The 11,839-nt window shown below is 49.5% G+C and overlaps 3 protein-coding genes across 3 annotated transcripts; all 3 read right to left on the bottom strand.

The window, feature by feature from the left end:
- Positions 1 to 243: 243 nt before the first annotated feature.
- Positions 244 to 2,801, bottom strand: F5B22DRAFT_626467 (lysophospholipase). Its single transcript, XM_047976251.1, has one exon. It carries the CDS (start codon positions 2,542 to 2,544, stop codon positions 586 to 588), a length of 1,959 nt encoding a protein of 652 aa, XP_047826059.1. The 5' UTR covers positions 2,545 to 2,801; the 3' UTR covers positions 244 to 585.
- Positions 2,802 to 5,089: 2,288 nt separating this feature from the next.
- On the bottom strand, positions 5,090 to 6,331 carry F5B22DRAFT_626460 (uncharacterized protein). Its single transcript, XM_047976250.1, has one exon. The coding sequence runs from the start codon at positions 6,052 to 6,054 to the stop codon at positions 5,449 to 5,451; it is 606 nt and encodes a 201-aa protein (XP_047826058.1). The 5' UTR covers positions 6,055 to 6,331; the 3' UTR covers positions 5,090 to 5,448.
- A 1,261-nt stretch (positions 6,332 to 7,592) lies between these two features.
- Positions 7,593 to 9,846, bottom strand: F5B22DRAFT_639661 (WD40 repeat-like protein; the record flags this gene model as incomplete). Its single annotated transcript, XM_047977745.1, has 3 exons — positions 7,593 to 8,166; positions 8,224 to 9,334; positions 9,387 to 9,846. 3 exons carry the CDS (start codon positions 9,844 to 9,846, stop codon positions 7,593 to 7,595), a joined length of 2,145 nt encoding a protein of 714 aa, XP_047826057.1.
- Positions 9,847 to 11,839: the final 1,993 nt, after the last annotated feature.

Here is an 11,839-nt window from a genome sequence, read left to right as displayed (position 1 = left end):
ATATTGAGGCTCCTTCTGACTATATATGCTTTCAAATTATCTCTGATCCTAGCAGAGATTCAGAAATACATAGGAAACTGTCAGGATTTGGAACAAGGGAACTGGAGGTATTAGTTAGAGGGAACCTGGACACAGTCACTCTTGACCTTTTAGACTTCGCGCGCACAACAATAAAGACTTATACGATCCCTGATAGAAACGCAGTTCAGCAAGGTTTACACCTGAGCTCACAGAATCTCGTAGTGTCTGACATAAGTAATTCAACGGATTATTCTATTTCGTAGATGAGAAAGGGTATAAACAGAAGTAGCAGCCGCAATAGTGCAAACCCATTCGCTTTTCTTTCCAACACTCTACCAGATGACACTATCGGTCTTCTTCTAGCAATGGAGGTACGCAATTCAAAGCAAAAAGGACAAGAGGGGAATTCGTCGAACCCCGAGCTAAATAAAAATGGCCCCCGATGATGAGATTCTGCCGTACTAAAATTCGTCGTGGAAGGAGAAATATACAAATAAGGGTATAGTAAGTAGTATGCAACATCTACCCCATCTATTTATAATGCAAAGATGCTTGGATGCAAGATTACAATGCAATTGCTAATACAGTAGCAATGCCGACGACACCCCAGACCAACCCTCCCGCCTCCACGCTCAAGCCGGCGCTGATGATGGCCTCAGGGTTAAACTCGCCAACGGACGTGGAGTCCGTGGTCCCGTTCCAGCAGTACCGCTCGAAGCACGACCGGCAGGTCTCAGGGATAGCGGTGCCCGTGCGTTGGAGACTGCGGCTCAGCACAGCACAGGCCGCGCACGCGGGCCATTGCGCGTCGACGGTGCCGTTACCCATGGTCGCTACATTGTAGCCGTTCTCGATGAACGCGTTGCGGTCGGCGTCCGAGTACGTCGGGTCGAAGGTCGAGGCGTTACTGTACGCTGTATACGGCGTGAGCGGGACGTACACAATCAGTGGCGGGATGTTCGCATTGCTGTCATTGCCTGTGAATTCAGAGGTATTGCATCCGAAGAACGTCGGCTTCTGGTTCAGACCCAGGTTGATGAAGGTCTCAGCGTCGGGCACTGCGGGGAATTTCGTCCCATTACCGATCTCGCCTTGACTGCGTTCGTACGAGGCGCGCAGAGCCGTGCCGTTGGGGAAGTTGTGCTCCGTGTCGGCCGAGGAATCAACGGCGAAGATGACGTCGACGGCGCGAATGGGTTGAATTAAGGGATGCAGGGGGATGTTTTGTAGATCCTCGCCGCCGTCGATGAGGGTGAGTAGCTCGGTGTTGGCATTTCCGTTTGTGTCTGGGTGATACTTGTAGAAGGGGTTAGGCCTCCACTCAGCAATGTCGTCCTCATCGCTGCCGATACTCTCGAGAATAGATGTGATGGGGTCGAGGATAACATCAGGTAGATCAGCACCTCCTGCCTGGAGAAGGATCTGGTTGAATAGAGAGCTGCTTGTTCCCATCACATATCCGTACTGATCGAAACCTCGAACACATACGCCATCGTCGGGAACTGCACCATTGCTAAAGTTGGAACCCACGTACTTCATGGGTGCGAAGCCAAAAACGGTGGGATCGAAGCTTCCCATTTCCCAGGGGTTGAACTCATAGACGGTCGAGTTCAGGGAAATGATGGTTTCGCCAGGATGACGCTCATCTGCGACCAAGATCGGCATGGGTGTATCGGCGTTGGCGAAATTAGCTGCATCAGCAATGGACGAGAAAGTATAACTCGGACCACCATCTCTGTCGTTGATGAGCTGGTAAGACAGTGCACGTCCCCAGTAATCAGTAATTGAGATGCCATAGCCGGCCTTACGCTTCTCATCGACCTGATCGGCTATGTCATACCAGTACTCTGCCGTATTCAGAATGGAGAGGCCACTGTCCTCGGGACCTTGAATAATGTTGTTCCCAAATTTCCAGAGAGATGAGCCATCTTCGCCATCGCGTAGATCAGGGATGGTTGAGAAGTTGTTGGCGAATATGGAACCGACAAGCCATCCGCCGCCCGACAGGCCGGCCAGATAGGTGGAAGCCTGAAGGAGATTTCCAATACCACCAGCGTCGGTTGAGCCGGGCGTCCGAGCGTCAGCTGCGGCGATGAACCCGGCGCCGTTCAGCAGGGCGCGATAACCACCTCCGGACACGGCAATGCCGACATTCGGGACGACGGAAAAGTTGTTCGAGTTGGACTGGACGTAGTTTACGGCATCAAAGTCGGGAATATTGGCCAGCTTGAAGAATGACTTCATGGGATCGAGGGTATTGGGCCGGCGCTTTTTCAGCCATGCTGTCTCGGAGGGTGACAATGTGGCGGCATCTCGGATGGTGGGCTTTTGTGACGGACAGTCGACGGTAGCGGGCGCATAGCCACCGGAGGGGCCATTCGGCGTCGCACGGCGCAACAAGTCGCCGGCTAACGCTTCTCGAGATCGCACATCGGAAATGGAGTCGCTCGGCGCGCCGAGGACCGTGGGAACAAGTAAAAGGAACGACAGAGGGAGTGTTGCTGCGGCGGGTATGGAGCGCATTCTCACGGATACTGTTGCTGCTCTGTTACCTGCTCTGTTACCTGCCTCAATCCGGAGGGGTCGGGTAACGTGTGACGGAGTAGCGGAGTAGCGGAGTAACGGTGATCTATTAAGGCAGAATACGAAGGTGAATGCGAAATTAGAAGGGAAAACGACAGAATTACAGGAAATTGAGTACGGCAGAGAGAGAGAGAGAGAGAGAGAGAGAGAGAACGAGACACACGAGCAATCTAGAAAAAAACCGAGAATGAAGCTAAAAGAAAAGAAGATGATTGACGTTGTTGGATGCGACGAGCGAAGGACTTGTTATTTCTACGTGGTGCCACGGCCCAATTTAGTGTACGTAGTGTTCTCCAGATTTAAGGGCTGAGGCAGTTAGGGGGGACCCTTGGATGCGGGCTGTTGCGTCAGAGGTTGGCAGGCAGTTGTACCTGACCTTAGCTTACAGTACCGGTAGGCGAGCTTAGGCTAGCAGTTAGTGAGGTCTGTACGCTATCCTATAGGTAAACGGACCCCTACCACCTACCCAACTAGGCAGTGTAAAGTACCCGCGTACCTGATTGCTACGTGCTTAGCTCGAGGCAGACTGACCCGAAAAGATAGATGTTGTGGTTACTCTATCATACGTACGAATCTAGTACGAAGGTCCTACTTTGTAGAGGAGATATACATAAGCAGGGATCCTGTTGTGAATACCCCGAACGGATACGTGGATACGGGCTCTTCCCATTGGCTGCGCCATCAAACAATGTCTTGTCAGGAGCCGATGCTGTATGTCGACAGGGCTTAGATAGCAGACGAGGAACTAAACTAACAAAAATCAACAACCCATGTGCCGACAGCCGTCTTGGAAAATGCCAATTCACATGTATCAAGAAGAAGTCAGGTTCGGCATTCCATCATGTGTCTATATCAGGAGCTGCTATTGTCTTTCCTTTCCGCATGGGCCAATATCTATCTTGTTGGGCATCTCCCAATATTTTAGTCAACCAACTTGAAACGCCTCCAAAATAATTGCGACCTTATCTGACAACTCGCATCACGGGGAGTTCGAGAAGCTATCGTCAGGATGCTAGGAACAGGGTCCTTCTTACCGCAAAAGGAAGAGGATTTCAGCTCCTGTGCTGAGGCGGTGTTTCACTCTCCAGCGCAAAAGATGGGTCGGCCGATCAACATCTGTACGTCCAGCACGTCAAGCACGTCAAGCTCCATCGTCTCATTATAAATACCCTGCGCTTAACTACTTCGATGCACTTGACTGGGTATCCCGAACGGTGCTGGCGGGCGGATATGCATCCCTACATTTTTAGCGGCTTGGCCATTTTATGCCCGCAAAACATCATGAGCATCATCTTGGTAGGCATTTACTAAGTAATTGGCATAAGACCTGGGTCTGACCTGTTGAGAATATTGAGTCTTAGTGTACAGAAAATGTTAGATTAATTGCTGTACAGTCCTACTATGTAAGCAGTATGCCACAAAGATGTGGAGTATATACTTTATGCGCCGTTCCTGGCCCAGTAAAGGCCAACATCAGAAGCTGAGCCACGCCAACACATCTGATGATATGATATGGGTTCGTGACAGCTGGGAAACATTCCGAGCCTTCCGAACTAGCCTATACTAGCCACTCACCTAGTCTCTTCGCTTGAGTCAACCTTGCCACCAAAGGCCACCCAGAGTACGTGTAGGTTGGAGCTTCGGCATTTCCCTTTCATAGTACCAAATTCAAGGTAGGACTTAGCTACCGAATCCCGACGCAAGATATCCATCTACACTACTGTAGGTTCTGGCGGATATCCCGCTTTACACTACCGGCAGACCAGGCGCCCAAGTTAAACATAGGCTCAAATACGCGGACATGTGGGTTTTGAGTTGTGGCCGGGGACCAAGCAACCTACCGCGAGTCCAGAGATGTTCGGGTCCTCGGTGTCCGAACTGTCCCTGGAAACCCCTCGCATCGTTATGCACGGACTTACAGGAGGTTGAACTGCCCGAGATCTATTGTACGACGTTAATAGTCACGTGCTGCGAACGACCCTGGATTTCACTCTGCCACGACTGAGACCAAGCGCTGTTGATTCCCTTATTGCCTTATTGATGATGCTGTCTATGGTCTTCACTAGCCATGCTGGTGCATGACTACAGTAAATGAGAAGTGGACTCAGATATCTCCAATCACTCGGGACACTTGACAGGCTCCCATCCTACGTTTAGTAAATGATCTCCTAGCAATTTCAAGTCGCGGATCAGGAGGAGACAGCCTACCCTGAGCCACGTACCTAGCATCACCGCCCAAAGAAATATGCAACTCCCAGAACAGACAAAGGAGGTACTTAGTATATGATATCAGGTACTTATGGGATAGCTACATGTAGGGCTCATGTAACAACAAGAGCCATTCACACCCCTATACTTAAGGTTGTGACATCCCGTATGCCCCCTTTCCCGATACCGAGCAATAATATACGAACCCAAAACCGGAGCTTTATATTCTATATTTCTTTCTTTTTCTTATTTTTTCTTTTCTTCTGAGCATATATTGGGGCGTGTTGGCTTACCGACCCTACCTAAAACCCCCTCCCCGAAGCTTGCGTTCCTCTTTATTAGGGTACATGAATGGTATTAAGATTGAAATGCCCCTGGGAGCGAGCTAAGCGCGGATATCAGTACGTCTAGAACGCCTCATGCAGAAAGGAAGATTTGATAAGATGCCACGAGTGCTGTCGCAATCAGCACACTAACAGAGCTAGTTTGCCCAGAACGCACTCCCCCGACGAGAGTCACATACAGGCAGAGCTATTAGCTATCGGTAAGATGTATATAATAGCCAGAGTGGCCTCGACTCATGCGTGCTTTTGCTCGAAACGTGCGTCGAATCACTCGAAATGAATTAAGAGCCGACTAAACCAAGACTGGGGGGTCTCTCTGCCCACAGTCTTTCCAAACGCCATTTTCCTTGATTGTATAATAGTCATAAGGCGGGCTCCCTGGATCTCGAAGGGTTTCGTGTGATGGGTTGTATCTCTTCACCCAGGTTGAGTCATTGAAGGACCATGTAGGTTCCTGAAACGGGTCATTCCATTGTATTGTTGCGCTTTTCAGTAAATGCACGGTGTATTTGTACATCACGTAAATGCGTATCTGATCTTTAGAAGGGTTGAAGAAGCCAAACCCCGAGAACAGAGGGGGTTTGTTCCAGAATGCAAGTTGGTCGATTTCTTGTTTAGGTGCTATAAGAGTACGCGTATAGCGAAACCACAAAAGTCGGTAATGGGGCATGGCATATTGCCGCATCTCCCGACATACGTGGGCCATCTTTGGAATTGGGAAGCCTAGCTGATTGTAATGTTGATAATTGAATTTTGGCTTGATATGCCGGGTTTGGCTGGGAGGATTAGGATGGGTTTTCAGCGGAGGCCATGCAACACTAAAGTCAAAATTTTGAGCAGCTGGCATTGAGACATCATAGATCATAACCCTGATATTTTGTGGCAGTCGTCCCAGCATTCCGAGGCTAGACGTTGCAATCGGATGGTCTGGTGTTTGGTGCTCTGAGAAATTGTACCATTTCCGTGTGTATATCTGCGCCAGAGTTAGTAATTGGGAGATAGGGAGGGGGTTCACCTCATGTTTCGGGAGTTTTATGCAGGAGTAATGAGGCCCGAAACTGCTTAAAGGGGAAAGAAATGAGTCCGGAGACCTAACCTGAATGTTAAAAGCCACAGGCTTGCAAATACCGGTAAAGTGACATAGTAATCGCACGTCATCGCCCGTATACGGGTCCTTCTTGGTAGGATTGCTATCCATTGAATGTAGTAACAGAAATATCTTGCCAGATAGATCTCTGGATGTGGGTTAAAGTGTCATCGGCATACGGAGACTAGGGGAACACAGGAGAAAAGGAAGAAACACCGCCAATGCCTCGCACTTGGCGTACCGGAGTTTATATAAAAAAAAAAGCATATCTGCATATGCACACTATGGCCAGCTTTCATGCTGTGAGAGCATTTGTGACAATATAAGGTATTGGCCTACCTGGCCTAAGAACTTAAGTAAGTACGTACGTAAAGCTGAGTAGTCAGCGACGTGCTGGGTATACACTAGGTAGGCACCCGAGGACCAAAAGCAGTAGCATTGATATTGTAGCTGGGAGCAGGTTTGTGTCAGTCCAGATCTTATTTTCCAGTTTGTATGGGTAGTGTAGTGCGTTCCGATACCATAGAATCACCTTCCCAATCGATGAAAGGGGGTATAGGCTTTGCAAGAAACTTCATGTATTGCTGGAATATGCCTAGACGTGTGGACTAGATAAGCAGCTTCTAACGCTAGGTAAGCCATATGCAAAGCTACTATGCGCATCTAATCATCAGTTGGATCAGTGACAGCCGGCGAACTCCTATGTGCCTTTCCCTCTATTTCTTTTCTTTTCTTGTAATCAATCCTTTCATACACCGTAAGTTTGAACTCCAACGTACTGACTCTTCCAGTCCTTGTATGGTCCTAGCCCGGTGTCCCTGGGTTATCCAGCTGATGTGTTTGAAAGTGGCATGCCCATTCTGCAATAGTAGAAGTGTCTTCTAACTACAGTGTGTTCTTGATATCTAAACCTGCAGCAGAAAACGTGGAGGATGAAGTCAGGTCGACAACAAGAGAATTATATGCATTTATTCATCCATAGGCATTATCAGACAATACTCTTTTGCACAGACCGTTATATTGGTCGTTCTTGATACGAATCGTAATTTGAACGTTACTATTGAGGTATTTTCCCAACGCCGGATGGTTACGCCTTTTCGTTACCGCGCATACGCACATCAAGTAGCGGAGGTAAAATAAAAAGAAACTAGGTTCCGGTGAATTCCAAGTTCGCAAGGGGTGGGGGTAGAGGCCGAATTATGAAGACTGTCAATAATTTCAACAGCCAACGCCCACCGTCCGTTGTAATGGTATGTGCTCCTAAACTCCACCAAATGTCTAAGATCCCATTGTTCGTGTTGCTTCTGCCCAAAGTCAAATGTCATTTCTTTTATACATCATGCCTTCCTTCATGGCTTTGGCTCCGTATGGATAACTGGCGTCGGAGCTATCCTTCGTTTCTTTGGCTGGGCACTAGTATCTTCTTTTTCATCCTCTGCTGCGTTTCTCTTCGCGCCGACAGCGATATTAGTGCTGCCTGGTGTCTCTGGTGGAGTTGCGATTGGGATTCCCGTCACTTTGCCTGAATTAGTGGCCGTAATGCTAGGTACACTTCCGCCGATCAGAGGTGGATTATTCATGACAGAAGCCTGCGTCGCCACTGACGATGTTGAGTTCGATCTTGTTGGCGACGGCGGCCGAGCACCCACGAAAGACGTCGTTGGTGGCGGTGAAGGAGCTGTAAACGAAGCGCCTGAATTCCGATGCTGGTGATTAGGGAAGGGGGAAGGTGGTGCAAAGACTGAGGTTGGAGTGGGGATCGGTGTTGCCTGGTTGGAGGCAGTACTAGCTGCCATCGACGAAGAGTTTTTGCCACTCAACAACTCCCCCTTGTATTCTTGGCCTAACTCTCCTGGGGTAAAGGACAAAGTTGAGCAAAATCCATCCGATGAGGAGATCAATAGCGTGGAGCCATCGCTGGACCTAATAAACTATTAGCTATGGGTGCCAAGAGAACAAAGTAAAGTGCAAAGCGCTAACCAAGTTAAATCAGTGAATGTAGCGAGATGTAAATTGCTAACAACGCAAATGGGAGTCGTCTGCTGTGTATCATAGATAAGAACGGCATCTTGGGTTGCCACAGCATAAACAACTCGGTATGGCAACGCAAATGTCGGCTTAGGTCCAGGTGTAGATGCATTCGTTTCTATGTTGAGAGGGTTTGAAGGTGTGGACTTTTCTGGATCGGGTGCCGAAGACGTTGGTGGTGGAGGTGGGTCCATAATGGTAAGAGAAGGTTTAGATATAGGCTCAGGAAGTGCTGGGATTGGGTCTTCAGCGGAAGAGGTATCTATGGTAATATGTTGGGTGGTAGGCGGACTTTGTCGCAGAGTGTAAAGGATAGGAGAGCATCTGATAGCAACAGAGGGCTTCTTATGACCAGGCAAATGGGCAATGGGAGGCTTGTTGATACCGCCTCGCGTATAGATATAGACGGTGTTAATCACCTCAAATGTGGGCTTCAGGCCATCTGTTTGATGCTGGACTTGATATTGACCAGCAGGTGTGAGGAGAAGGCTACCGTCTGGTGTAAATGTCAAACGTCTGAAGAACGACGTCAAAGTCTCATTTGCGTAGAGGTTCGCATTTTTCATCCCCATACTGCCGCTATAACCTGGCTTAGGAGAAGCCTCGGCCGCCATGGGCATCACCGCAGGTAGTGGCAATGATGGTGCTGGTGATACGGAACGACGGGAAGAAAACGATGACCGTCTACTGTGACTAACTACACTAGGTGGATTCATTGGTAGAGGTACAGACTGTGGTGTGCCCGGCGCCGATAACACCGGGGAGCCAATAGATGTTGAAAGAGTATCTGCAGCAGCTGCAAGCTGGGTGCGGTAATTCATATCGGGGGGTGCTGGACTGTTGGATGAGATGCGGCGAGGAGGCAGATCCATTTTGGCGTGACTGGCTACTTTTGGTGTCTCGGCGCCGTGGCTTGTCAGCGTATACTGGCCGTCTTTCGTCTTTAGGGAGTATATATGGACAGATCTATCAGAGGATTGGGTCGCGATATACTCATTCAAGGGGTCCCAAGTGACGCCCTGAACATAATGACTGTGTTCGGCGATCTGGCGGACGAGCATGCCTAGGCCATCATTAGTCTCCGCTGTATGTGGATTTGATTCGAGGAAACTTACCTGTACCAGCGTTGTAAATGCGAGCAACATTGTCCATGCTGCCAATGATGAAGTAAGTAGCATCCGGGGACCAAGCGAGGTCGTAGATCTCGGAACCGGTAGGGCGGAACATGTGCTTGGTACGCCATGTCTCCTTGTCCTCTATGCCCTCGTTACCAAAGGTTGTTGGATTATGAATCTCGGACGGAACCCATAATATCACGTTGCCATCGTCTCCAGCGGATGCAAGGGTCTCGCCTTTGGGAGCCCAGCGAACCACGTTCACGGCCTGGGAGTGTTTTGCCAGCGTGGAAAGGTACTCAACGCGACGGTCCTCGCCGTCGCCCTCGACTTTCCATATGCGGACGCTGTTGTCTCCGCCTCCTGTAGCCAGCCTCCCTTTTCCATGTGGCTCGAAGTGGGCGGAATAGATGGGGGCATTCTTCTCATGCCAATTGATAATGAGGGGAGTGGACTTCATGATGGCAACGCCTCAAAAAAGTGTAGGCATGGGATAAATGACCGGTGGGTTGATGCAGCGGTGCGGGAGGAGGTTGAAGATTGGGAGATGCTGGAGTCGGCAAGAGACGAGAAGGGAGGTTGGATATGGAACCACAAGTTGAGTTGAGTTGAGTCGAGTCGAGTCGAGTCGAGTCGAGCCGGGCCGGGCGTAGTCAGGTGTCGTAGAAGAACCCCAGCTCGATTGAAATAGCTCGTGCGCCTCGGGTACGTTTTGACGTCGGTAGGAGGTGGTGATGGAGCCTGGTGCTCTTGTAAGCCCAGGGACTTTGTGTGGGAAACGGCACTGTAAATGGAGACGTGATACAAGAACCCTGCCTGGTAGATAGGGTTTTCCAAGGGGGGAGGACGAGACAGAGAAATGTGCAACCGCAGCGTGCTTGGCGCAGTTGAAGTTTGGCAAAGCACCCAGGGTCGAACTCGAGGGGTCGCGAAAACAAGTAGGCGTCGTCAGGATTGCGGGTGGGAGTGCGGGACGAGGCAACAGAGGCACGGCGATAGAGGCACGCACGAGCTTCACGATTATAGCGGGTCGCGGGTCGGATAGTGGTTAGAGGCGGGTAGGTAGGTCGCTGGCTACATGTAGACGATGAACATTACCGACTGGGTAACAAGAGCAGGCGGGAGGTGATGAAGTTACAATGATGAATACCGATTGAAGCAGGAGATCTGAATTGATGGACTTTCTCATTTTCGTTCTGTCTCATTTCCGTTTGTTGATCAGGTACCTAACCCGGCTCAGAGGTACCTAGCCTTTCTGTTGGCTGGAGAATATAGGTAGGCATCCCCTAAGAGGTAGTGCTATACTTGGCTTGCCTCGCCTGCCTATGTAGGTACCTATGTAGGTATGTTTAGGTAAGGGAGTTACTGCCCTACATGCATGTACCGTAATGTAAGGGATACCGGTCGAAACCAACTTGAAGCATCACGTATAAGAGCGTCCCGCAAGCTTCTGGCTCGCATGTGGCTTATAGCATGAGGTATTCACGCCCTCTCTTTCGTTCTCTCATCCCATCTCGTCTAAATCTCACCTCTTTTGAACCTGCCGTGGCTTTAATTTGCTAAAGGAAGCTATGTAGTCGCTGATTGGAAGAGTTCTTAGGAGAACTCTCATGAGTCTGTCTCACTGGTAGACTTCCATTGCTTCCAAAAATGCCATTCAATGCAGTGTTAATCCATCCCCTCCCAATCACGTCTTCCCCAGCCAACATCTTCGTCGGATGTTCATGTAATAGCTTCCTGCCGGGGACTCTTACTGAGCCAACCCCTATACACACATTTGACCAGAATCCATGCTAAATCAATACTGTAGGGTTGTTCAAGTCATCTTGCTACCTTTTCACACGATAGGTGCCGCCGCATTGAAAGCTCTAGTCTGTTGCAGGATGATAACGCCAATATTGGGTTACCAATAACCGGCTTATCTATGTAGACAGACGCTTGGTGAGGAGCTACTCTGCCTAGATACTGCCAGGCGGGAGGCAAAGCACAGCAGACCGGTGAAAATAGTTAAACTTTATGACTGCGGATTGCTGCAACGGTGTTATTCCGTCGAACAGTTGCTGACTGGGAAGAGCGCCCGTTGTATACCTTTGAAGAGTTACCGAGATAAACTCAAGCTTCTTTCCCGTGCAGCGATACCATGCTTCATCGACGAGCTCAATTATGGATGAAGAAGACTACTAGACCAGGTACTGACTCAAACACGTTAGCAACCCATGCTATAAGCACTCTGTACAAGAAACCCCATCGTTGAACAGTCTTCCTCAACTGCAGACGCGGTATGGGGGCTTTGAATCAGATGATCGAGGAGTTAAGTAAACAGTAGGTATGCTGACTGTCACCCCCTACACAGAGGTCCTTGGTTCCGGCTACACCCACCTCATGACCGATCCAAATTATACTTTCCTGTCAGCTCAACCCTTTTGCGGACTTCGTCTTACATGTCTGCGGAA

Source organism: Xylaria bambusicola, assembly GCF_022495145.1.
Source record: "Xylaria bambusicola strain CBS 139988 unplaced genomic scaffold F5B22scaffold_67, whole genome shotgun sequence".
NCBI lineage: Eukaryota > Fungi > Ascomycota > Sordariomycetes > Xylariales > Xylariaceae > Xylaria > Xylaria bambusicola.
This window is presented reverse-complemented; position numbering and strand designations above follow the sequence as displayed.